Source organism: Pongo pygmaeus, chromosome 3, assembly GCF_028885625.2.
Source record: "Pongo pygmaeus isolate AG05252 chromosome 3, NHGRI_mPonPyg2-v2.0_pri, whole genome shotgun sequence".
NCBI classification, from domain to species: domain Eukaryota; kingdom Metazoa; phylum Chordata; class Mammalia; order Primates; family Hominidae; genus Pongo; species Pongo pygmaeus.
In genome coordinates this window covers 100,686,278-100,714,188 of record NC_072376.2, presented here as the reverse complement: position 1 = coordinate 100,714,188, position 27,911 = coordinate 100,686,278, and the positions used below count along the sequence as shown (strand labels likewise).

General features: G+C 39.8%; 1 protein-coding gene and 1 non-coding gene across 5 annotated transcripts; both read left to right on the top strand.

Annotated features, from left to right (window-relative positions):
* Window positions 1-460: 460 nt before the first annotated feature.
* Window positions 461-27,192, top strand: PPM1K (protein phosphatase, Mg2+/Mn2+ dependent 1K). Of its 4 annotated transcripts, none has more exons than XM_054485338.2 (7): window positions 461-844; window positions 6,612-7,110; window positions 8,013-8,113; window positions 16,357-16,522; window positions 16,929-17,073; window positions 19,964-20,098; window positions 22,375-27,192. In XM_054485338.2, the coding sequence occupies exons 2-7, from the start codon at window positions 6,671-6,673 to the stop codon at window positions 22,504-22,506; spliced, it is 1,119 nt and encodes a 372-aa protein (XP_054341313.1). In that variant the 5' UTR covers window positions 461-844; window positions 6,612-6,670; the 3' UTR covers window positions 22,507-27,192. The 4 variants fall into 4 exon arrangements, with proteins under 4 accessions (XP_054341313.1, XP_054341315.1, XP_054341314.1 ...); XM_054485339.2 differs by lacking the exon at window positions 461-844 and adding an exon at window positions 1,121-1,470; XM_054485340.2 differs by lacking the exon at window positions 19,964-20,098.
* On the top strand, window positions 9,943-10,044 carry LOC129035906 (U6 spliceosomal RNA). The gene has a single exon (XR_008502396.1). It is a non-coding gene; the product is annotated as a U6 spliceosomal RNA (small nuclear RNA).
* Window positions 27,193-27,911: the final 719 nt, after the last annotated feature.

Here is a 27,911-nt window from a genome sequence, read left to right as displayed (position 1 = left end):
TTGTTTACTTGTTGGTTTTCTCCCTCTTCTTTGTTAGACTGAAAATTCTATGAGGGCAGCTATCGTGTCTAGCTGTGTTAGGGGCGTATCCCCAGTGCCTAGCAAATGCCTAGCATACAAGACGTCCTTCAATAAACACAGAAATACTTGTTTAATGAATGAATAGACGTTCCCGAAAGATCACAAGATACCTGTTTAGCCACGAAGAAGACTGCACTGTGCACTGCTTTTCAAAGACATGGCAGTGAAATCAGATGCCTTTCAAACTCTAAGCCTAAGCAGTATTGGCATTCCGTTCTCGGTTTCCTGGCTGTCACAACCACAGTCCCTTTGCCCGAAGCGAAACCCCCTCCGCGCTCCGCCCGCTGGCGAGGTACCAAGTCTTGCGGCCCCACCCACCGCCCAAGCGCGCCCCCTCTTTGGCTGGGGCGCCAACCTCGGGAGGGCGGGGCGCCGCCGCGAGCCACCACTGGCCCAGGGTGACGTCGCTCCGCCGCGCAGCTGGAAGCCTGCGAAGTCAAATAGCCGCGGGGAGGCTCGTTCCCATCGGCTTCTGTGATTGGCTGCGATCGAGGGCCCGGGCGGCTGGCCAGCAGACTCGCCGAGCGCCGACTGGCCGGATCTGCTGTCAGTCAGAGGGAACAGACTTCTCCCTCTCCATCTGGTCAACTGCGGGAGAAAAATTTTCGAGAATTTCCAGCAGGCAAGGCAGTGGCCGCTTTGACTGCTTGCTTCGGAGATCCGAGACAACGGAGAAGGCACTCTTATTTACCGACCAGGAAAGCCCTTCCCCCGCCCTCCGTTAGCTAATTAAAACATTTTTCAGGGACGTAGCAATCCAAAGGTAAGAGACTAGAGAGTGCAATTCATTTATTTCTGCTAACCATGTATGCTGTTCTTTATTGGCGGTCGCGGAATGGAGAGTAAACGGAGAAGGTTTCCCGGGAGGGCGAACGGGAGACGTCGATTTCCGTTCCCCAGCCCCCGAGTCGGCGCTTGGCCGGCGGTCTCTGGGTTCTCAGAGCGCCGCTTGCTTCCTTTTGGAGGTCGTGAGCAGCTCGTCGGGGTGGGGCGGGGCCCAGCTGGGCTGCCTGCGCCCCGGGCGGCGGGTTTCCAGCCCAGACTGCGCTCGGCCTTGAATGTGGCCGCAGGCTGGAGGGCCAGCGCGGCGCGAGGCGGGCAGGGTGGGTGGGCCGGGACTGGAGACCCTTGCCCGGGGCCCCGGAAGCGAGGATGCTGCGGGGTGGGTGCCGCGTCGCCGCCCGGGCGAGGGAAACGTGGCGACAACGGGCTTGGTACGCCCAGAGGGATGTTGGGAGGCGGAGACCTGGCGGCGGAAGGTGCCGAGGGAGCCCAGCTATTTGCGAGGCTTCGCAGGCAGGCGGGCGTGTGTTCTTCCCACCGTGTGTCACCCTGGCCACTCGCCGGGCAGGGCCAGCGAGCCAAGCCCAGGATCCTGAGCTGTCCCAGGTGAGCTTTTCAGGAGGTCCGGCATCGGGAAGGATGCACAGCTCCGGCTGGTTTTGATCCGAAGACTTGGGTTTTACTTTGCGCAGGGAGCGCTGTAGTATTCAAGGCCTTGTAGCTGGTGATGTCTTTTTCAGCAGCCGCTTTCTGTAGATGAGAGAATTCATCGGAGGTGACAAAGAGGCTCCAGGTGGAAATAGCCAGGAAATTCGCGGTCTCTAAAGCTCAACGGGCTTTTCTGAGCCTCCCACTGTTAACGTGCAGCAAGGCCTCATCGGTTCTTTCCGTCAGGGCGGAGGAATGAGGTTGTCCTTCGGTTTCAGAATGAGCGACTAAAGTGACAGATTACAATGACCATGAAAAAGAGCAGTGAGACCGGGAGCAATGGCTCACGCCTGTGATCACAGCACTTTGGAAGGCCAAAGCGGGCTTCAGCCCAGGAGTTCGAGACCAGCCTGGGCAACATAGCGAAACCTCGGCTCTACAAAAAATACAAAAATTACCCGGGCGTGGTGGCGTGTGCCTGTGGTCCTAACCCCGGAGGCTGAGGTGGGAGGATCGCTTGAGCTTGGGTGGTCGAGGCTGCAGTGAGCCGAGATCGCACCACTGCACTCCAGCCTGGGCGACAGAGCAAGACCCTGTCTCAGTAAGAAAAAGAAAAACAGCCATGGTTCGTGGTATTCTAGTTAGGCAGCCGTGGCAGGAAGAAGAGCAGCACGTGCGTGTGTGTGTGTCTGATGAAATACCTTAGTTACAATATTTGAGTAGGGAGTTCTCGCTAATGATTTTTTATTGCAACCTTAGTCATTACTACTGATCACCTAGGCAACTTCCTTGACTGGAATCCTTAGAGACGAGGAAAGAAGAGAGGAGAGTGGCTGGTGACATAATAGACTGTGAAGGAAAGTTCTTCAAGGCATTATAAAGTTACAGGTTTGGGATATAGTCTGTGGCTTGTATGCATATTTACTAACGTGTCTTAAAAGATATCTATGGGAATAGAATACTGAGTACTTTTCACTGCTCACATTTTACACTTTTCTCCAGTCACACATCTGAACATAGACATATTCACATTAAAGCTAAGGGGAGTCCTTTGGAGTTTTTATTGTTGTTTTCTTTTTTCCCCTCAGGTAAAGCAGTAAATTTTCTTTCCCTTCCTCCTAGCAGGGTATTGATAAAGAATGTATTGGGGTCCAAATTAGCTGAAATACATTCTGGAAATTTCCATACTATTTGAATTTACTGGGATGCCTTAGTTGATTTTCTAAAAAGGTCGATAGGTAAATATTTGGTTTAAGAATATTTAAAAGGGCTGCGTTCTCATCGTGGAAGTTGTAGATACCTAAATGCCACTTCATAATGGGCAGATAGGAATGCTTTCTTAAAATATTTTTTCTAGAGGGATAAAATCTAAGCAGGTTTCAGAACGTTAGAACTCCTGAATAATTTTGGCATGTGCTTAAACTGCCCTTTTGGCCTGCTTTTAACATACAAGAACAGTTTAACTCAAATCCAGTGCACCTTCCTGACAGAGACAGTGCTTTCCTTTTGGATGACTTGACTTCCAAAGATTGAATATAATGTTAAAATGGTTTATAAAAATAAACTAGCCATGTTTTCCGATCAAAAGATTGAGCTAAATCTCCCCTGCTTACTTGAAAAGATTCCTTCTCTCTCTTAGTTTGCGGAATAATGAACTCATCCCAGTTTTTAATTGCTGAACTGACAAAAGACAATCCTTAGGTGTGTGCTAATTTGTTCTCCACTCTTTTTGTTGTAGAGAATACTGATTGCTTTTTTTTTCCTTAAGGTTTTTGTTTTTCACATCACAAGTTCTACTCCCCTTGCCTTGCTGGTCAAAGCATAGTCATTCCCATGGGCATCTGCAGAGCTGTGGGGTCTATGATGGCAGATCCCGATTGTGGAGTTCTGGAGGAGGAAACTTTTCTTAATGTGTGGTTTAATTCAAAGTTGATATTTACTTTGGGAACTCCAGCTGCCTTTGAATTGTTTCTTAGGGAATATGGAGGGGATTCATATGATTTAATTATATTGCAGATGGAAAAGGACATGGAGCCACTTTGTAACATCTCTTGTTTACCTAAGCAATGCCAACCTGTTTTTTTGTTTGTTTGTTTTTTATAAACTAGCTATATATCTGGGTCACATTTCATCTCTGCCAATAATATGCCTTAAAGTAGTTGTTTTCCTATGACTGCCTGCTTTCTGAGATGATTATAGAAACAATACACGAGGAAGGATGCCAGGTTGATGATTGATTTTAAAATACGCAGGTTTTTAGTCTTATAGAAACTGCTCAATTTGCATTTTATCTCATTTCTTAAAAATGTTTCCAGTGGATATTTGTTCTCTGTGAGAATGCAGTTCTATTTTATTATTTAAAAAAAAAAATTGGGGGGAGGATAAAGAGGAGATAAAACAGCAAGAATATACTAGAAAAGCTGCAGAAAAACTTTAATATTTATTTATTTGTAATTCCAGAACTCTGGTTTAAAGTAGGTGCATGACTGCAAAGTAGCTCAAGGCTAAATATGGCATATATACTTTCAGACCGAAGCCAAAAGAATACTATTTTGCTAATCTCAAGTTAACTCTTCAAATACAAATATTTCCTAATAAATGTATTTCTTTAAAGTTCTTTTTTTTTCTATATGATATAAAGCCACTTTGGGAATTATCTCCAAATAATTAGTACTTCTATTACCTGGTAGATTGTATTATAGTTTGAAGTCTCAATTCATCACCTATAGTTAACATAATTGGTTTTTAAAATTTTTTTTAACACACCATTGCTGGCTTGAATCCATAATTGTTGCTGAATAAAATCTAACTCTCAATTAGAAGCAAAAGAACAAACATCTCTTGCAATGGAATGTGTTATTTCTCTCTCTCACTCTCTTTTTTTTTTTTTTAAATAGACAGTGTCTTGCTCCATTGCTCAGGCTGGAGTGCAGTGGTGTGATCTTGGCTCACTGCAGCCTCTGCCTCCCAGGCTCAAGCAATCCGTCCACCTCATTTTTGTACTTTTTGTAGAGACAGGGTTTCACCATGTTGCCCAGGGTAGTCTCAAACTCCTGGGCTCAAGCAGTCCTCCCACCTCCGCCCCCTGAGTAGCTGGGACTACAGGCATGCGGAACCATGCCTGACTAATTTTTGTATTTTTAGTGAAGATGGGGTTTTGCAAAGTTGCCCACTGGTCTCCAACTCTTGGCCTCAAGTGATTTGCCCGCCTTGGCCTCTCAAAGTGCTGGGATTACAGGTGTGAGCCACCGGGTCTGGCCATGTTAGTTCTCTTTGATAACCAGAGATGCTGTGTCTCTGCCACTCTCCAACCCCCAACAATGTTGTCTTACAAAGAAATTGATTTCAGCCTTCTATGCAGGATCTTGGCCAAAGGCCAAGAAGGGATGACTTCCTAAGTCTTTGATGATACATTACTTGTTTTGGTGGTCATCTTTATTCTAAATTCTGTGACGGCAGAGCTCATATTTTTTTTATTGCTTAAATATCTAAAGATTCAGGCCAGTCTCTGTGGCGCATGCCTGTAATTCCAGTACTTTGGGAGGCTGAGGTGAGAGGATCACTTGAAGCCAGGAGTTCAAGAGCAGACTGGGCAACAAAGTGAGAACCCATCTCTACAAGAAATTAAAACAAATAAACATCTGAGGATGTTCTTTGGAACCTCATTCTTTCTTTTGCCTGTTTTACCCCCTGAAAGAAGTAATGGCCTTCCCTATACATAGCTAGACTGATTTCCAAAAATTCACTTGAAAGTAATTGTTTGAAATCTGTAGTGCATTTTCTCATAACTGCACTCAAGCTGGGTTTCATTTGTGTATGTTTATACCTTTTGGAAACACATATTTTTTCAAGTTCATTTTTTATTGTGAAATAATTTAAACATACGATTGAGAATAATATAATATCTGTAGACCATCCACCAACATCATCAAACCTTAGTATTCTGCCATCTTTTCAAGTTGATTTTAAAAGAATAAAGTAATAGAACAAAATCCTATGGAGACAAATTTTTTATTTGTATGGAAAATTCCCAGAAACAGCTCTACCTGCAGTGGGGTAGGAATTCCCCCTGGTAACACCCTGTAATGCCAAGAGAGGCTTTAGGATTGAGTTTCGGGGTGGAGTCCAGAAATGGGGGTGTAAAGTAATCGTTTCAAAGAAGTGTAGTCTCAAGTGTCGTTGGGTTGCTAGGGTTGGGGAAAGGAGAACTGCAGTTGTGAATGTAAATACATAGATCACTTGTTCAGAAATCAGGGCTGCTTGTCACAAATGCAGTGCTGCCAGGTTCCTGAGATCATACCCACACACCCTCCTAGTGAGAGAGTCTACCAGGATAGGGAGCATCAAAACTGGCTTATCTTTGTGCCTCTGGGGTGTTTGCACACCAATTTATATTTACCATAGTAATATAGTATGTAAAGCTTAGTAGGTTGAGAAATGTTAAAATAAAACTTAGATTTATCCTAGATTATGTTTTTGCTAAAACTTGGCCATTCTTTGGAAACAGAACTATTTTAAGTATTCTATTAGCCTGTTATTTTTTCCTGAAGAGACTTTGTTGCTATTGTTAATATTTACCCCTACCTTTTCTTGAAAGCAATAGAGTTAATGAAGGGAAGTATATTTATTTATACCTGTATTCTGTGTTCTTGCTACTAGAAGTGTAACTTGGGGACCAGCAGCTTCTGTATCACCAGGGTGTTGGTTAGAAATGCAGAATGACTCCACCCCATAGCCACTGGGTCAGAACCTGCATTTTAACAAGTGATTGCAGTTTCAAGCTTAATAGACACATGTTCTGTGTATGTGCACACCGTCAAATTTTTATAGAATTTAAATGCTGTGAATGCGATAGGAAAATCGATTCATTTTTGATCCACTGTTCTTAGAAGTAGGCTATTGGATCCCTACTCAATATATGACATAAATATATGTATTTTCTGTCAAATCCTTTATGAGCTTCATTTTTGGTAATATTTGATGACATATCAGTTATATTCAAAATTTCTGATGTTCTCTCTCTCTCTCTGTCTCTCTCCCTCTCCTCCTCTGCCCCTCTCTCCCTCTGTCCCCTGTGACTTGCATCATTTTTCTTGAAGACATTCCATTATTGTTCCATTGACCTTTCCCTCATCACTGAGTCCTTTGGAGCTGAGTTATGTCAACAGCTGCCTTAATTACTTTGGTCAGAAGTGGTGGGAACCAGGTGAGAAGGAGAGTGCTGCTAAGCTCCCGCCTGCTGCAGGACGACAGGCGGGCGACACCCACGTGCCACAGCTCCACTTCAGAGCCTAGGTGTTCTCGGTTTGACCCAGACGGTAGTGGGAGTCCAGCTACCTGGGACAATTTTGGTATCTGGGATAACCGCATTGATGAGCCAATTCTGCTGCCACCCAGCATTAAGTATGGCAAGCCAATTCCCAAAATCAGCTTGGAAAATGTGGGGTGCGCCTCACAGATTGGCAAACGGAAAGAGAATGAAGACCGGTTTGACTTCGCTCAGCTGACAGATGAGGTCCTGTACTTTGCAGTGTATGATGGACACGGTGGACCTGCAGCAGCTGATTTCTGTCATACCCACATGGAGAAATGTATTATGTATGTACAATGACTTTCACTCCTGACTTTGCAGTCCCCCTATACTTCCTACTTAAACTTTCACCCTTTGGCTGAGGCTTCCAGGGTAAACATAGTTACTTGAGTGGTTGCATGCTGCTGCTTCACGAATAAGCAGTAGTTTAAGTGTGCCATTTATTACTTATGGTTATCACAATTTCAGAAATGCATGTTTTAACAACTCCCCTGGGGAAAGCATTAATCAAAATGTATAGCACTTAATTTGTGATCATTTTAAGTGAAGTGGCATAATGTACATGAGATAACCTATGAGAAGCATTTACTCCCATCAGTGTAGGACAGATAAGTGCTTCAGTAAATGGTAATTACTCTTTCAAGTGGTGTGAATAGGTTTGAATACTTGACTTGTTGAAAATAGCTTTGGATGATTGGCATTAGTGTGGAAAAATGCATTTAATGCAGGTGTTTTGGAGCTCTTCAGTTTATTTACTTCAACTACTATTAATGCATTTTTGAGAATCACGTTACTGCTAGAATTGAAAGAGGGAGAACATGTGATGGAGTTACGACCATGTGACTATTTTTGACTTCCCAGTGACCATTTCTTGACTTCCTGTGTATACCTCATTCCAGGAAAGAACTCACAATAGGAAGGAACTCTTGACCTCTCAGGGTTGTGGTAGTGAAGATCAATTCTTCAAGGACAAGGACTTGGACTTTCATTGTTGTGCCCTTAAAAGCTTATCACAGTGCCTGATACTTAGTGGATTCTCAATAAGTATTCCTTAGCCAGTAAGTCTTCAGCATTTAACAGGAAAATCATGAGGCCCATTGTGTGGAATGACTGCTAGCTAGAGTAACAGTGAGGAGAAAAACCTATTGTAAAATGATTGTTTGAGGCTCTTTTTTTCCTCCCCACAAAGGGATTTGCTTCCTAAGGAGAAGAACTTGGAAACTCTGTTGACCTTGGCTTTTCTAGAAATAGATAAAGCCTTTTCGAGTCATGCCCGCCTGTCTGCTGATGGTATGTAAAACTATCACATTCCTTGGGTCCTAGGGAGTACATGGGGTGGGGGAGGAGTAAAAAGGAAACAATTTAAGTCCTTTGGGGGAGGGGATTTTAATGGACAATTGTTTGTAAGGATTTATGTAGAAATGAGTTTCAATGAAGAATCACATTAAATGCTGTTGAGAACTCAAATTAATGTTAATACCTCACTTTTAAATGAGATATGTTGGAGAATTTTTCAGAAAGAGAAGCACCGAAACAGTTCTGATGTTGTACTTTAGTTTTTAAAAGATTTTTAAAATGTTTAATCTGTTTGCTCATTTTATGGACAAAATGTCCATACTGTGAGTTTTGTTTTGGGTTTTTGGTCTTTTTTTAGATGGATCTGGTGACCAAGTGCTGAAATACACTACAGGGTAATCACATCTAGCGAGGACAGTCATTGTCCAACAAGAAAAAATTGCAAATAGGTCCTAAATAGAAAAAGACAATGGTTAATATGCACTAATTTGTATAATTAGAAGGAAAATATTTTTCTGTCACTTCTTAAAAAGCTCAATCTTGCAGCTTTTCTCTGGTAACTAGTGATATTTTCAGCATAAGGGCATGCTAGCTGAATTTAAAATTTTGTGTACTGTATGTCCTTAAATTTTGAAAGTGAAATGTTTCTGGTTTTGACTAAATTTATCAAAACCATTTCAGGAAATTCAGCAAACATTTTCTAGTTAGCTAGTCCCAAATCTTTTGCTGTTAAAGTTAACCCTGAAAATTTCTGTACCAGCCAAATGAATGTGTGCATGTAACCTTGTAAATGATTTGAAAATGAATCATGCAATAATCTTGATCTGTATTTGGTTCATCCTTTTCTTAAAAAAAAAAGAAACCAAGTGCACCACAGAAATGTCATTTGCACAGTCTTCAGTTGGAATACATAAGGATAGAGATTGTTTGCATTTCACAGTGAAGGAACTGAAGATTATGGTAAAGGTCAGTTCAGAGTTAGGGCTGGGATTTTCCTGACCACCAGCATTCTCTCTCTCCTCTCATGAGGAGAGGAGAAGGTAACTCTGGGATGGCTCTATTTACCATTTTGAGATTTTTTCCTGAGCTTTTTTTGAGAACCTTACTATCACACTTCTCAGAAAAACATTACAGTCCACTCTGTTCAGGGATATGTTTTCCAGTTTGTAGATTATTTAGGCCCATTTTCTTTTCTCTCATTCCTTTGGAATTTTTCTTTTTCCTTTCAACTGGACCCTTACCTTTAAGAAGACAGAAGTTGAAAGAGGTAAACTTTATGCATAAGATTTAGCTCTTGTTCCAAATAGTTAAAACACATGAAGGAAAAGAGGAAATAAAATGTTTTCTTATGGTTTTCTTTTTATTACTTCCTGAATTTTGGTATGCTCTTATTTCATAATAACTGAGTTAGCTGTGAGTCTGGCTATGTCTCACACCACAATGTTTGTTGACTGTGGTGCCGGTGGTGTGCCCCAGCTGTTCTGTAAATAGCTACAGCTTACTGGGCAAGGTTTTTGGATGAGAATGTCCAAATTTATCCCAGGCGTGTGACCACCAACCAAAAACATTGACCTTCTCAATGCCATCAGCTTCTTTTAAAAGTATCTAGTCAATCTAGATGCTTAAACCAATAGGTGATTGACTTGATGTAAAATATGACAGGACTCCTTTTATTATTGAATAAAGTATAACTCAACAGAATTGTGAACTTAAAAAATTTAATTAACTTGCCTATCTTAAAAGAAACTTTCTAAAGATACCTTTGTCACAAAAACAATTAAACAGTTGTATAAAGAAATTAATCACAAAAATGTAATTCATATGCTTACTTCAGCAGCGCAGACACTAAAATTGGAATGATACAGAGATCAGCATGGTCCTTGTGCAAGGATGGCACACAAATGCATGAAGTATTCCATATTTTTTATTCTTAATAAAATTAATTCATTTGTAATAAAGAAATTAAAATGCATTATTTAATTTAATTCCTCTATCATATGCTTTGAGGTAATGATCCCAGAACATTCTTAAGATATTTTAAAATGTAGTTTTCATATAATGGTAATTTGTTTGAAAGTATAATGGAACAAGACAGGATGATGCTCTTAGTGTGTACTAAAAGAAAAAGTCTATTACAATATTGTTATTAAATCTTATTTTGTTATTAAACTTGTTATTTATTATTAAAATCTTATTTTTTATATATTCTTATTGGTCTGTGTTTTTTAAAAATTAGTGTTTTGGGAACATTTAAAAATGTTATTCTTAATAAGTTGCCAAAGCCTTCAAAGATGGCAAAAATTGTCTTTTGATATTTAGGGCCTATTTTATCAAATACATTAAAGCCACTAAAGATAGAATGTCATTTGTTGTGTAACTGTTCAATTTGTGGATTTTTTAAAATGTCATTTTAAATTTCAAAGTTATTATTTAAGTTTAAAACTAGTTTTTAGCAAGAACTGAAGCAGTAACAGTATTATAGGAGTGGATAATATTCTTTTCGGCCTATGTATATAGATAGGACCAGTGCCAGTGAAACAAAATTTTGTAGTAAGTGCAGTTTACCCTCTCCAGTTTCTTTCATCTTTTCTCTTTTAGTATTAACCCCTTTCCCCTCTTCTTGAACCCTTCCTGTGAGGTGAAGGACTGTGGCTTATTCATTTTTGAATCTCCAGTGTGCAGCACCCTGCATAGAACCTGGCAGGTACTCAATAATTATTCAGATTGAACTGAGAGCTCCACTGCCGACTCTTTCTCACTGAAGTTACTGTAATTTTTTCTTTGATTATCATATAGCTGATTTAATCAAATTATTAATAAAATGTATGCATTTTAATGAGCTCTCACTCCTGGGTGGATTTGAATTTTAGTTAGCAGACACCTGAAAAAGGCTTAAACCATAGAAGTGAATTAGTAATGGTGATATTTTAGGTATAAAAGAGAGGCGTGCCCCTCAGTCCTACTGAAGCAGCATTGTTCGTCTGGCGTAATATTTGAGTTTCATTGTCTCATGCCAAGAAAATCAAGGACGAGGACACACAAGGAGTGAGGTTAAGAGTGGAGACTTTATAGGTGAAAGAAAGAGAAAAGCTCTCTCTTGCAAAAAGAGGGGTCCCAAACAGCTTTCTAGTCCATGGTGAAGTGCAGGAGGCTTTATGGATGAGCTTGAGGAGGCAGTGTCTGATTTACATAGGGCACGAAAGATTGGTTGGACCAGATGTGCCATTTGCATAGCACACGAAAAACTGATGAGGCCTAGGTGTGCAATTTGCAGAGCATTCAAGAATCTGGCCACCCCCACCCTAATCTTTTATTATGCAGATTGGTTCTCTACCTGGCCAGCACCATGTTGACCATTTCTTTACACATGGTGACAAAGAAAAGGGAAGATGGAACATATTGAACATGCTTGGCCCCAGGTAGCCCTTTTCTTTTCTTTTCTTTTTTTTTTTTTTTTTTGAGACAGAGTTTCGCTCTAGTCTCCCAGGCTAGAGTGCAATGGCGCAATTTCAGCTCACTGCAACCTCCACCTCCCAGGTTCAAGTGATTCCCCTGCCTCAGCCTCCCGAGTACCTGGGATTACAGGCGCCTGCCACCATGCCGGCCTAATTTTTGTATTTTTAGTAGGGGCGGGGTTTCGCCAAGTTGGTCAGGCTGGTCTCTAACTCCCGACCTCGGGTGATCTGTCTGCCTTGGCCTCCCAAAGTGCTGGGATTACAGGCGTGAGCCATTGTGCCCAGCCCAGGTAGTCCTTTTCTATTGGCACAGCTGCTGGCATTCACCTGTGCAAGCTTCCAGCTTGCTTATTTATGCTTGCAGCTCAATTTTTCAGGCTGCTCTTTATTAGAAAAGAAATGGTTTGGAGGCTGCTTTTTGTTAAAAGGGAAGCCTTGCCAAGGACTCCTTTACCCTCACTATCTGCCTACATAATTTATTTCTAGCTCCTGTATCACTACCATATTAACTTTCTTAAGTGAAATTAAAACATTATTATCTCCTCTCAACTTCAGTTCCAAAGCTGTTACAGCTACATAAAGAACTTCAAATTATCTTACTAACATTTAAAATATTTACTGTTGAATGGCACTGCTGTTGCCCAAGCAAGTTCACACTCAAGTTATACCTAGTGAGAGCTCTTCTCTGCCAGGCATGTGCGAGTTCAGCGTGGGCAAGAGACTTTTATGTGTATTTGGTCCTTTCAAAAATGAGACGATGCCAACCACAGACGCAGCATGTCCTGGATGACTGATCTGTAAAATATAATAAAAGCTTATTGTTTGAGTAGAATAAAATAAAATAATTTACTGTTGTAGCTGGGGATATTTTGAAATGAATAAAATCAAAATGCCACTTATCAAGAAATGGCAAGAACAAGATTCCCTTGCCCTTTAGAAATTGTCAGCTATTTTTATTGCTTTTTTGTTAATGCATTTTCAACCTGTCCTTAGTTATCAGTAGCAAATTTCGTCACCATCTTTTAATTTTTTTATTCAATTTATACCAGTAATGTCTACTTTTACAATTAATAAAAGCAGCCAGTAAATCCGGATGATATCCCACCAGTCTGTTGTTTATAAACAGATAGCCACTTAGAACAAACTAGATGGTAGAAAATTAGGTTATAATTCTATATTTCCTATAAGCTCTTCAGAGTGTTTCCAGATTGCTTAAACTTTGAAAGCAACAAAGCTCCGAAAGGGACAAATGGAACAAAAAGAGAAGCCTTGCTCTGACGTTCAGAGTGGGGGATGTTGATGGCATTATGAGTCTCACCAGAAACTTTTATGTTCTTCATATCCTGTGACCTCTTTATGGAAGAATTAAACTACAAAAGAACCAGGGCTGTAAACACAGCATTTTTGAATCCCCTATGCCGGGACAGGCAAAAGAAAAAAAAAGTAGAGAGAGCATTGATGAGATGTTCTTACTGTGCTGCTACTGCTTCAGCTCATTACTTTGATTTTGGTGTTCATGAGTCATGAGTCTAGAACACCCATTTTTAATAAATATTGAAACTGTATTGGTTTATACATAGTATTATTTACACAATTGAGTAATTACTAGGGGTCATTATACTTTGAAAAGTATAGCTTTTGCTCTTTATGTTGGCATTCACAATCTTGATCATTTTTCTTTTGATGTGTTGACCTGCAACACTGGGGGAAAGAGAGAGCTGCAGAAATATAATTCATTTTGTGAATTTTATAAAATTATAAACATGAGTCTCGCTAGCCTTTATTTAAACAATGAATTTAAATTAATCATTCTACTCAAAAATGCCTTCTAGGTACTAAGTCTCTGCATTAAGCACCATTAACAAATGCATTACTCCATGTGTCTTGTATAGCGGGTGCTTTGATTCCTTCTTGATATATATTTAAGTCCCAGTAATTTGGTGGTATACTGTAGTTTACATCCTGCTTGTCAGATACAAATTCTTCCATGCTGTAACTGTAGATTTACCTTTCTATTCTTGAGACAATTGTGATATTGCTACCAAACAAATTTACAGTGCATTTTTTCTAACTCAGTAAAGGTAGTGATTTACTGTGTTTAAGACCAATTATTTCAGTGAATATGTATATGCGTGAGTGTTTTTGTGAGTGTGTTAAATGTAGGTCTGTGTCACCATTTATGTGTCTTGGTACAGATACTTTTTTATATAGTTTTTTCAACCTTAGAAACCACAAAATTAAGAAAGAAGTGTTACCCTGTGATGAAAAAATAGACTCAACTACAAAATAACATCAACTGGAACAAACTGAGTTTTGGAATAATTGATTTGGCATCTCCTGGAATATTATATAATTTGCTAGTTAAATTTTCACCAAAATAAAAAACCCTTCCCTTATTTTGCAGCTCTTTCTCTGCTCTCCCCTGTGTTGCAGGTTTGTAATGTTTGAGCACAATTCCTGGGTGAAATTCCTATTTGCCTCTGTGCGTGTTATTTGTGGCAGAGAACTGTGCCTGGTCAGCAGCTCTAGACCTGGAGCCCGTGGACACTATATGCTGGGCTTCAGTGGAAAGAGAGATCTGCTTAATTTTGTCCCAGGTGAAGGAGTCCAGCGGTTCCTAGCCTGGACTACAGGAAGGTTCCCACATCTCTTTGTCCCATTAGTTGAGATGACTTGCAGTAGAAATTGTCCAGTGAGTGTTAAGAACTTATTGAAAGATGTCTTAGTTTTCTAGTTTTGTTGTTGGGCAAAAAGTGAGAATTTTTACTTCCATGTTAAATGTTAAATGAAAATGAATGCTGATTTAATATTTACATTCTTAAATGCTTAGCAAATCAGAATTGACAGTTAGTTTTGAAGCCTTTCCTATAAATCCTGGGATTTTGGAACTGTGAAGTTGGGTTGGTAAAAACTCAAACTCTTAAAATTCCTAGGTGACAGAGCCATAAATTACAAGCCTAAATAACTAAACTTCTACTTATGAAATTTTAACTCTTTTACTGTGGCCAATAATAAACCATTTTTAAGAAAACTATTGTAGATAGTTTAAACAAACGGAAGGAATATTAAATTCCCGGGACAGGTAGCATCGGAATAAATGCCGTGTTCCCTTATCTGGCTCTTTAAATCGTTTGAAATATCATAGTTAGTCAAACTGTAAAGATTCCACTGTTTTATAGTCGTTTGGGTAATTTAAAGTTACGAGTTAACATTTGTAATATAAATATCACTGATACTTATGCTAAAACATTTATGTTATATGGTGGACAAATATATCTTTCAACATTGCAGAAATATTATTGGCACGACAGTTCCAAAATCAAGAGAAAAATGGAAAGATAGTGCAACTATAAATGTTATTTCTCAAGGAAGTTCAGCATGACTATAAAAGATTAAGTAGAGTTTATTCATGCTTTTCCATCTTACTTTTCTGATTAAAGCAGGCATTTTAATATACTGATTGGAAAAATCTATTTATGTATATATCTCCTTCCAATGCATTACTGATGAAGTTTTCAAATTTATCTTTTTGGGGAAAAAAAAAAACTTGGAAAGATTGAGTCTTAATCAGTCAAATTAGTAGCACTTCGTTTTTCCTAAGTCTACCTTTAAAATCAAAGTCATCTTTGGAATGTTTTAAAGAGTTAACAGTGTTACTAAAGACAATACCTGCTTTAAATAAGTTATCTTTTCCAATTTCTTCCACTTTGTTTTATTTTTTAGCCCATATTTTCACAATATTCTCACTTTTGACAAGGCTCAATGCAAATTAACAATTTTTAACAAGTGGTAAAGAACTTAGGGCAGACACTGTTAGAAGAAATCAAAGGAAGATGCAGAAATGCAGTCTGAGTTGGATGGAGGAAACGGTGACCTCAAGCCCAGTAACAATGAATTTTATTTGTTATTAGAGAAAATTCATATTCGTGGGATGCTCTGGGCCCAAGCAGGACCCCAGGAGTTGCAGCTGGCAGTACTGCCCTGCGTTTGGAGACTACCTCTTTGTATTACAACCTTCTGGAGTTAGGAGTGTTAACTACACCAAGTTTATGAGAAGCTAGAATGAACTTCATTCTCCACCTACCCTCCCCCAGATTTTCTGCTCCTGTAATGATGGTTGTAACTTTGTTTCACGTCTAGGGAGGACAAAGATAAACAGAAAAGAATGTGAGCCTGTAACCACTTTAGGATTTTTTTGATGAACATTTGTAAAATTAAAACAGTTTTAGAAGCATACAGAGGTAGAATATGCAAATGGTATACCCTTGGCATATCTCACTTAGCCTACTAACTGATAATATGTTCACAGGATAGGAGTAAAAAATGGAAGAGAAAACCTTCTAAATCCGTAGACTATAGAAAAGTCAGCTTCCCTCCATGGGCTCAGGTAGACCTAAGTCATCCCACCATCATAGCCAACCTAATTAAATTTTAGTACTTTCAGTCCGGACACCAGATATCCATGAAGGTGTTGTTATAAGTTCAAGTCAGCTCTACTTGATATGAATAGAGGCCATTTGTAGATAGTGATGCAGTGTTTGCCAAATTAGGTTAGCAACTTTTCCGTTTGCATGGAGCCTTGTTACTGAATTAAATACTTGTTTCTCTGCATGCTGTTACTTACATAGTTCATTTGCATTTTATTTGCTTAGCTCTAGTTAAATTAGAATGATATATTCCAGCATTAGTTTATCATGCTTGTGTTTTATTTTGTAATAAAAATTCCATACCCAATCATTTGACTGTCACTAACTTGTACTCTTTTTTTCATAATACTTGTAGCAACTCTTCTGACCTCTGGGACTACTGCAACAGTAGCCCTATTGCGAGATGGTATTGAACTGGTTGTAGCCAGTGTTGGGGACAGCCGGGCTATTTTGTGTAGAAAAGGAAAACCCATGAAGCTGACCATTGACCATACTCCAGAAAGAAAAGATGAAAAAGAAAGGTACTACCACCACTGATCCATCATATCATTCTATGTGGATGATGTTTTTAGTTCATAATAGTTTTTAAACTGATGTCATGGTTAAGTTTAACAGTGACTTAGTTTTCTTTTTGTTTTTTTGAGATGGAGTCTCACTCTGTCACCCAGGCTGGAGTGCAGTGGCGCAATCTTGACTCACTACAAGCTCCACCTCCCGGGTTCACACCATTCTCCTGCCTCAGCCTCCTGAGTAGCTGGGACTACAGGCGCCCGCCAACATGCTTGGCTAATTTTTTGTTTTTTAGTAGATACGGGGTTTCACCATGTTAGCCAGGATGGTCTTGATCTCCTGACCTCGTGATCTGCCCTCCTTGGCCTCCCAAAGGGTTTTCTACATATCACACCATTGTCATTTAACTTTTAACAGGATCAAGAAATGTGGTGGTTTTGTAGCTTGGAATAGTTTGGGGCAGCCTCACGTAAATGGCAGGCTTGCAATGACAAGAAGTATTGGAGATTTGGACCTTAAGACCAGTGGTGTCATAGCAGAACCTGAAACTAAGAGGATTAAGGTAAGAAAGGACCTGCAAACACTTGATAAACCTGCAGAGAGTGAATGTAGGATTGTCTCTGCTGCACCTTTCTTGAAAGCCTTAACTGAAGCCAAAATGATTTTTAAAAGGGAGTAATTTATGGAAGGATAAAAAAACTTTTCGGGTAAAATAAGATGCTACTATTCTGGCCTAATTTATTGTAGAGGACAAAACAAATTCTCTTTTTCCCCCTTTTTAGGTTCTTAGTTGAGACACTTTCTTGAAAATAAAAGTCAGATTAACTACAACAACAAGCAAACAAGCAGACATTTGCACGTGCTGAACCCATTGTGTGGGAAAGGCCTCAGTTAAAAGTATTTCTCTCTCAAGGCAGTGGCTTAGGGGCTTTGCTTAAATTGTATTTAAATAGCCATAAATCCTGCATAGTGACAAGATAAAGAAGAAAACAGTTTCAGTCTTTTAAAAGTCAGGAAAATGTGGAGAGATAGTAAAACCTGTTCCCAGATTTCTCTGGTGCCTGCTGGTTCCTTCTCTGGGCCGATAAACAAGTGCTGTCTCCAGTAAAGGACTGATGTCCTGCCACCAGGCAAGTAGAGGCTGAGGAAGTGTACCCCTGCCTTTTCAGTGACTTGACTTTAGCAATCCTCAATATTTTGGGGAAAATATTTTTGTTTCCCTCAGTTTGAAGTGTTAGGTTTTTGTTTCACCCCAGCTATGGAATTCTCCTGGTGGAATGGTCCTGCTGTTCTTCCTCACCTGCACCCAATCAGCCAGCATCACCTGCACTCAATCATGCAGCATCACCTGGACCCAGTCATCCAGCATCACCTCAGCATCACCTGCATCCAATCAGCCAGCATCACCTGCACCCAAGCAATCAGCATCACCTGCACCCAATCAGCCAGCATCACCCACACCCAGTCAGCCAGCATCACCCACACCCAATCAGCCAGCATCACCCGCACCCAATCAGCCAGCATCACCTGCACCCAATCAGCCAGCATCACCTGCACCCAGTCAGCCAACATCGCCTGCACCCAGTCATCTAGCATCACCTGCACCCAGTCATCTAGCATCACCTGCACCCAATCAGCCAGCATCACCTGCACCCAATTAGCCAGCATCACCTGCACTCAGTCAGCCAGCATCACCTGCACCCAATCAGCCAGCATCACCTGCACCCAATCAGCCTCACCTGTACCCAGTCAGCCAGCATCACCCGCACCCAGTCAGCCAACATCACCCGCACCCAGTCATCCAGCATCACCTGCACCCAATCAGCCAGCATCACCTGCACCCAGTCAATCAGCATCACCTGCACCCAATCAGCCAACATCACCTGCACCCAGTCAGCCAGCATCATCTGCACCCAATCAGCCAACATCACCTGCACCCAGTCAGCCAGCATCATCTGCACCCAATCAGCCAACATCACCTGCACCCAATCAGCCAGCATCACCTGCACCCAGTCAATCAGCATCACCTGCACCCAATCAATCAGCATCACCTGCACCCAGTCAGCCAGCATCACCTGCACCCAATCAATCAGCATCACCTGCACCCAATCAGCCGGCAACACCTGCACCCAGCCATCATCACCTGCACCCAGCCAGCATCACCTGCACCCAGTCAATCAGCATCACCTGCACCCAATCAGCCAGCATCACCTCCACTTGGAAGCTGCCCCAACTTCCCTTTTCCACCAAGCCAAATAATCGCCCACCTCTACTTCTGTGGCATCCTTTGCATGCTACTAATCAGTGTCCTCATTGTCCTGAACTGCCCCCCAACACACACCCAGTCCATGAGCTGACAGTTCTCTAAAACTCCTGAGCCACTATAGTCCCTAGCACAGTATAGTGTAGGCTTCCAAAACTGGCAGCAAACACTTGTTAATTAATTGCATGAAGGGTTTCAAGTCTATAGATATCCCACATCGTGTGTTATAGATATCCCACTTCATTTTATCTAACAGATACTTAGGCAGAGTTTACTATGTGCTGGGCTCTGTTCAAAATAAGTACTACTATCCCCATTTTTCAAGGAAAATCTAAAGCATACAGAGGTCAATGCACCTCTGCTCACCCAGCCAGGTAATAGAGGCAGGATTCAAATCCTAAAAGCCTGGCCTTAGAGACAGCACTCATAACCATTACATTGAGCTACCTCTCACCATTGGGCTATCTGGATTCTCCCTTTGTGATGTTAAATTATGGAATTAAATCAAGATATCTTGAAGGGTGTTTGCTAAATTGTTAGGCATGATTACTTCTGGTGATGGGATTTCAGAGGATTGCAACTTCTTTACTCTTTACTTTTAACTACTATTTATATTTTACTAACTAAATATTAGCTTTATCCTTGTTGGTTAATTCTAAATGTTACTACTTTTGCCCAACATGTAGGCTTTACATTTTCACTGTTTGCCTATGTATTGGTCTGTTCTCACACTGCTAATAAAGATATACTCGAGACTGGGTAGTTTATAAAGGAAAGAGGTTTAATGGGCTCACAGTTCCACATGGCTGGGGAGGCCACACAATCATGGTGGAAGGTGAAAGAGGAGCAAAGTCATGTCTTACATGGTGGCAGCCAAGAGAGCATGTACAGGGGAACTACCCTTTATAAAACCATCAGATCTTGTGAGACTTCACTATTATGAAAACGGCATGGGAAAGACCCACCGCCATGATTCAGTTACCTCCCACCAGGTCCCTCCTACAACACATGGGAATTATGGTAGCTATAATTCAGTATGAGATTTGGGTGGGGACACAGCCAAACCATATCAGCTTACAAGCTGTTACACAGATGACTGCTTAGCAAAACAGATAAAATCTTTGAATTAGCAAGATTGTGCTAAGGCAGAGTCTAGCTTATAATCATAGGCATTTGGTTCTGATTGCAGTTACACCATGCTGATGACAGCTTCCTGGTCCTCACCACAGATGGAATTAACTTTATGGTGAATAGTCAAGAGATTTGTGACTTTGTCAATCAGTGCCATGATCCCAACGAAGCAGCCCATGCAGTGACTGAACAGGTGACCCAGAGCTTCTGCCTGAAAAGTCCCAAGGAGAAGGAAAGGACAGTCCAGGCATTGTGTTTTAGCTTCTGAGTGTTGCAGTGAATTTTACACTTGATTCCATGATATTTCCAGTTATAAAATTTTTATTTCCCCAAGTTAAAATTTTAATATGCCAAGGAAATGTGCTTTGTTTATTCTTTGGCTTTGTATATACCTTGAAATGATAGTAACAGCAATGGTAAATTATAATAATAGTAAACTAATATTCACTTGCCATGTGTCAGACAATATTCATATGTATTAGCTCATTACTGTATGTATTGTACAGTATGTACAATTACATATATTGTAATCATCACAATAACCCTATTAGGTTGGAGCTATTATTGTCCTTTTTCACAGATGAGGAAAACAGGTACAGAGGCTACAGAGGCTACAGAGTTAATCACCGAAGGTCATAAATATTAAATTGCAGAACTGGACTTCAAACCCAGACAACCAGGTTCCCAAGTCCAACCACTTGACCGTTAAACTAGAGTGCTCCAAGCAAATATCCAATTTGAGGATATAGCATAGTCACCTTCTGGTTATTCAGAATGGGTGTATGGAGAAGATAAAACAAAATACAAAAAGGCATAGGGATGAGGTTGTGTGTCAGTCAGAACTAAAATCAAAAGAAAGCTGGGTAATATCCAGTAAAGAAAACATAAACTATGCTTCGTATTATTTAAAATATTAGAGGCATGTTTTAATTTAACAGCTATTTTTGCATTTCCCAAATTAAGATAATAGACCTTACTTTAAAAGTATTATTTGCTTAGGTGGGCAAACATGATTATAATATATGAATTATTCATTTGGTTACTGCCTTCACCCGTGCTAAACAGGGTATTCATGAAATTGAGGAAATAGGCCCAATTTCATGGATGAACACTTCTTTCCTGATTTCAACTGCCTGTCTTGCAGATATTTGCATTCTAATTCACAAAGGTAATGAAATTTGTAATGAATGCATAGCGTTCCATTTTATTCTTATACATAATTCATTTAACAGTTCCTCTGGTCAAGAAATTTAGTTTATGTTTATTTTTTCCACACTATAGAGGAAGCCCTGTAATAAACATTCTGATGTCTATTTGTGCATATCTGTTTCCTTCAGGAAATAGGTTTCATTCTTAGAAATAGTATCCAGGTGTGGTGGCATTCATGTATAGTCCCAGCTATGAGGGAGGATGAGGTGGGAGGATTGCTTGAGCCCTTAGAAATAAAATTTTTAGGCCAGGTATGGTGGCTTAGACCTGTAATCCCAGCGCTTTGGGAGGCTGAGATGGGAAGATTACCTGAGCCCAGGAGTTCAAGACCAGCTTGGGCAACATGGCGAGACCCAGTCTCTACAAAAAAAATATTTTTTTTACTTATCTGGACATGGTGGTACATGCCTGTGGTGTCAGCTACTTGGAAGGCTAAGGTGGGAAGATCACCTGAGTCTGGGAGGTCGAGGCTACAGTGAGCCGAGATCGTGCCACTGCATTCCAGCCTGGGTGACAGAACAAGACCCTGTCTCAATAAATAAATAAAATTTCTAGAGGAAAGAATACACAATGTTCTAGAGCTTTTAATAAGTTTGCCAAATTATCCTCCAGAAATACTGTGCCAGTTTACACTAGCATGTTCTACAGTTTGTTTCTCCAAATTCTTACCATATTTTTTTTAACCAATTCAATAGATGGAAAAATCAAATTTTAGTGTAGAAATTTTTATCTTTTTTCTTTGTTGGCAGAGTTAGCTATTTGCATAGGCTTATTAGCCATTTGTATTTCTCTTATGATTATGGCTAGTTTTTTTGTCTTTCAATTTCCAAGGTTTTTATTCCATTAGGGTAAATTTCCCTAAAGGGAATTGAATTCCTGGTAAGAGCTAACAATTATCAAGTCCTCACCGTGTGTCACTCCCTACGCTAAATGCTTTACATGTATCTTCATTTTCAGGAGCTGCATACCGATGCCCTTTAGTCCACTGGTGTTTCTGTTGCCAAAATTGCTACAGCAGAATATAGTTAGTATGGTTGTTTTGGGTCATCTGTTATTCCACGTGCAATTTAATAATCCTTGTGGGCATTAATACAGGGTGAAAATCACAAACCATTGTGAAATAAGTAGGTTAGTAACTGCACATAAGACCAGTTTGGCTTTCTAGGAGAAGGGTATTTCCAAAGGAAGGAAAGGCTGATTTCTCTTTGTATAGACTGTGATTTCCAATGTTTTTCTCTTTCTTCCTACCACACCTTGCAGGCAATACAGTATGGTACTGAGGATAACAGTACTGCAGTAGTAGTGCCTTTTGGTGCCTGGGGAAAATATAAGAACTCTGAAATCAACTTCTCATTCAGCAGAAGCTTTGCCTCCAGTGGACGATGGGCCTGATTACCAGCTGGGACTTAGAGTTTCTGTGCAACAGATTTTCACTGAGCATGTCAAGAAACTGATAAGATCGAAAAGGTCTCCTAACTCACTAGATCAGTGCACAAGTCAGTGTAAACCACGTAATAGTAGTTTTTTCATAAATACTCATCATATTTATGTTCAGCTGTACATGTTCAGTATAAATATATGTATAGTGAAGCTACTGTGAGTCTTTAAATGGAAAGAGCAAATGAGAAATGGTTTGGATACACTTGATGAGAGATGAGAGTGTCACATTAATAATTTTTAAGACTCTTAGGCAGCTATGAGTTTCTTTTGATCATTTTTGTTCTTTATTAATTTGAACACATTTTTGAAGTTCTTCAAAACTAGTCAGTTTGAATTTTGACAGCTATTCAATATGTGATTTCCAAGTTTAAAAAAATTTTTTTTCCAGACTTCCCTAATCCTAAAATGCAAGTTTTTATTTTTAATAACTGTACCAAGGAATAAGTATGAAAACAGTTCTCTGTTATTTTGTATTCTGGACCACTTACTGGTGAAAGTAACCAGGCAAAAGAAATTAATTTGGCCAGGCACAGTGGCTCGTGCCTGTAATCCCAGCACTTTGGGAGGCCAAGGTGGGTAGATTACCTGAGGTCAGGAATTCAAGACCAGCCTGGCCAACATGGTGAAACCTCTTCTCTAGTAAAAATCCAAAAAAAAAAAAAAAAAAAAATTAACTGGGCGTGGTGGCAGCCATCTGTAATCCCAGCTACTCGGGAGGCTGAGGAAGGAGGAATCACTTGAACCCGGGACACGGGGGTTGCAGTGAGCTGAGATCATGCCATTGCACTCCAGCCTGGGTGGCAAGAGCGAAACTCCGTCTCAAAAAAAAAAAAAAGAAAAGAAATTAATTCAGATGATATGACATTACTAAATTGTATACATATTTATAAATGTGTATTTCAGCTGTCTCATCAGCCCTCCCCTCCATTCATTCTTATTTTTCTGTAGTTAAGAATACTATAAAAATGTGACTATTCCTTAATATCAGAAAAGAATGCACAGCCTGAGTCTTCTGGTCAAAAGTTAAATACTGATGGAATCAAGTATTTTGTATGAAGTTCTCATTTGTTACCTCTAACGCTATTTTATGTTTTGTATATAGTATTATAGTATGTGTATATCACTTTTTGTATAGAGTAAGCAATTGAATAATTTGTTAGTAAAAATAATACCACATTGACTGATACTGCTATAGACATAGCTTGAGTTTTATGTCTCCTTTTTGTTCATTTTCTAACTTAGGAGAAAGAATACATCTAAAATGAACATTAAAACATTCTCCATTTCAGCCTGCTATGTAACTTAGGAAGTATAAAACTATACTTCTCTTTATCTGCATGTAAGTTTGCTGTTAAAATGTGAATTTCTAAATGTGTGTTTAGAATTATTTCTGTAGTTTATTTCTGCAAGCTATGTAAATTTGTTATATGTGTGAGTATGTAAACATATGTATATTTTGGAGTAATATAAAATTAAAGGGAACAATCTTGCATAGCTCTTTCACCAGTTTTAAATTATTGATATATTATTTTTAAGGACTCTTGACAAACTAGGGGCAATTTCCTTATAGTGGAGAACCAGTGATTATCAGCAGATGAGGAAATAGGTTAAAAATTGCTATATGGCAATTTGTATATAAAGTAATAGGATGTGAGAAAAATACTGAATCTTAAGAATGACATGGAATTTTGTGGCAGAAACAAAAGAAAAAGTTGATGTAGTATATACCTTCAACTGTTTTTTAAGTTGACTTTTTTTTTCTTTAAGCTTTAGGTAAAAGTGTATGAGGAGGGAGAGGGCCCAATATAAATATTCACATCTTACCTTTTTGGGAATGGAAGAAGATAAATCTTGAGTTTTTCTGCCTATATTAATCAGGAATTGCCCTTTGAAAAAAGTGCTAAATAAATATTTCGATTTTTTTTTTCAAGGGAAGTTAGGTGAAAGAAGGAAAAACATCACAGGAAAGACTATTAACATTCTGTTTGTTGTCTGAGAGGTGAGGAATCAAAGGGAGGCAACTAAAGCGGGAAACCATCTTGCTTTTTCTAATCAGTTCTTGGAAAAGAAATGTGGAAGCTACCTTTAGGAACATGGAGAATTTCCAAACCAACAGGCAAAGGAAAACTAAAGCACAAAAATGGCATTCTAAAGATGCAGGTTTCAGCCAGGCGCGGTGGCTCAAGCCTGTAATCCTAGCACTTTGGGAGGCCAAGGCAGGTGGATCACCTGAGGTCAAGAGTTAGAGACCAGCCTGGCCAACATGGTGAAATCTCGTCTCGACCAAAAAATGCAAAAATTAGCCAGGCATGGTGGTGGGCGCCTGTAATCCCAGCTACTGGGGAGGCTGAGGAAGGAGAATTGCTTGAAACTGGGAGGCAGAGGTTGCAGTGAGTCGAGATTGCGCCATTGCACTCCAGCCTGGACAGCAGAGCAAAAACTCCATCTCAAATAACTAAATAAACAAATATTCAGGTTTCATTTTTGTTTTGAATGCTTTATATTACTATTCCTATTGTTTACTTTAAAAACTAAGATTAGGAGTGATGTTGTCAAGTTCAAAGGCGTGAGGGTGATTGATGGATTGAGGTAGATAGCCAAGTTTGTCTGTTTTTGTTTTTTATAGTTACAGAGTCTCATTTTGTTGTCCAGGCTGAAGTGCAGTGGTGCAATCATAGCTCACTGAGATTGCCAGGTTCGACAAAGAGGAATTTATAGGATGCGGATATAGGGTAGACTTGACTCTGCTTTATCCGGGAAAGCTTTTAAAACTCTGAGCCAGTTAACTTTGAGTAAGCATAAAACATACTGTACTGGTGTTTGTATTTTTCATGCCACAATATTAAAATGGAATTTTAAATGTAGATTATTATAATCTATAAAAGATAAGTATACATGTATTAGGATACTGGAAAATATGCAAATTGTAGTAAAAAAAGGGACTGCTCTAGTTTTTCAGTTATAACTGAATTTGCCATGTGGGTATAGGTATAGTGTAAATTACATTAATGTAGTAAAACATCAATTGTGGTTGGGTTTGTCTTTCATTTATGTGTAGTATAGAAATTACCTTTCTAATATGTGTTGCCAAACTATTTGCCACCATCTATTTGGTGAAATATTCATTGTCATTGTGATTTTCCACAAGTATAAGTTCTTAAGTACCTTATAGATTCAGAAGTAAACGCTGTCCTGTTCTCCATCAGCTGTTCATTTGTTACAGATTTTTTATTTCTTTTTTTTGAGATGGAGTCTCACTGTGTCACCCAGGCTGGAGTTTTTTTGTATTTTTTTGTATTTTTGTATTTTTAGTAGAGATGGGTTTTTTTTTTTTTTTGTATTTTTAGTAGAGATGGGGTTTCGCCATATTGGCCAGGCTGGTCTCGAACTCCTGACCTCAAGTGATCCACCCACCTCGGCCTCCCAAAGTGCTGGGATTACAGGCATGAGCCACCGCAGCTGGCCAGATCTTTGTATGTCTTAAGTGCTTCAAAGTCTTAAGCATTTTTCTGGGGGGATGTCCATTTTGGAGGGATCCATTTTGATCCTTTGTACTCTATAATGTGAACTTTCCCGTTCCAACACTTAAAAGAGAATTATTAGCACATAATCTAAAAGATGGAATTTTTTTTTTCTTGAGACAGAGTCTCGCTCTGTCGCCAGGCTGGAGTGCAGTGGCGCGATCTCGGCTCACTGCAAACTCTGCCTCCTGGGTTTAAGCGATTCTCCTGCCTCAGCCTCTGGAGTAGCTGGGACTACAGGTGCGTGCCACCATGCCTGGCTAATTTTTGTATTTTTAGTAGAGACGGGGTTTCACCATACAGGCCAGGATGGTCTCGATCCCTTGACCTCGTGATCCACCTGCCTCGGCCTCCCAAAGTGCTGGGATTACAGCACTGTGCCCAGCCCGGAAATTATTTTTTAAGTGAAATTTTATTTTATTTTTTTTTTAGGATTTTGGTAGAGAATGAGTAGGCCTACTCATCAATATCAAACAGGACATTTAGTTTCTTTCCTTAGAACAGACATAAATTTAATTTCATGGTAATATGATAATAAGAAAATGCTTCTATTTTTCTTTAGCACCTCCATCGTTCTCATGTACCCATGTCTGTAAAAAGTGACATGAGATTTTTGTTGGGTTACATTTTATTGTATTTATTAGATTCGCTTATATAGATGACTTAAGCAGAAATAAAGTCATGTCTTTACAAGGTGAACAAGCCAACTTGTGATGGCCTGCCTTTTGCTTTTGGCATTTGGGATGAGAACAATTGACTCTCCCATTGGTTGTTAGATGGTTGAAATGGTGCATTGGTGGTCATACTTAGTGTTCTAGGCTGTGAAATCATGGATTTCTTCCACTTCCAAGAATGACTCATTTGCTGTTGGATTCTAGTACAGAATTTAGCAGCCTGATGTGTCCCCAAACTGATTTAATTTCTACTGAAGTGCCCTTGTGTACATTTGTTTTGTAATTTACCAAAGTACTGAGTGTATAATGACTCCTACAGTGAGTTAATGTAATTGCTGCTTTGACCATTGTTTTAAATCCGTGTACTAGAGTAACTGTGAGCAGAATAAAATCACATTATCTCAATGTTCAAAATATTCTAATAAAGTACATGCATTAAACAATTTTAAAAATCTAACTGTGTTTTTTTGGCATCCAGACTGCAACATTGTGTATGTGATCCTGTGAACGCCATAAAAGAGTCATATAAAAGAGCTAATGGGCCGGGTGCGGTGGCTCACGCCTGTAATCTCAGCACTTTGGGAGGCCAAGGTGGGCGGATCACTTGAGGCCAGGAGTTTGAGACTAGCCTGGCCAACATGGCAAAACCCCGTCTTTACTAAAAATACAGAAATTAGCCAGGTGTGGTGGCAGGCACCTGTTATCCCAGTTAGTCAGGAGGCTGAGGCCTGAGAATCGCTTGAACCTGGGAGGCAGAGGTCGCAGTGAGCCAAGATCATGCCACTGCACTTCAGCCTGGGTGACAGAGCGAGACTGTCTCTCTCAAAAAAAAGACATAGTCCAGAAACTCTAACCTAATAGATGAATGAACATTAGAGATGGTAATTGAGAATGTGTCACATAAATGTACAAGCCAAATGAATATAACTGGGGAGCAAGTATGAAGGAGTGAATAGAATGACTAAACAGTACAGGATTTAGAAATGACCATGTAGGGAAGCCTAATAAGTCAGTCTACCAGTGGTAAGTATTGAGAAACTATGACCTATGTACATTTCTGTAGAAGACACCAGGGTGGTTGTAGCAGGGCTTGGGGACAATGGTGGTTGATTATCTTCCCAGAGAGATTTTGTCAGGAGATGGAAAAGTGAGGAAAGTGAGT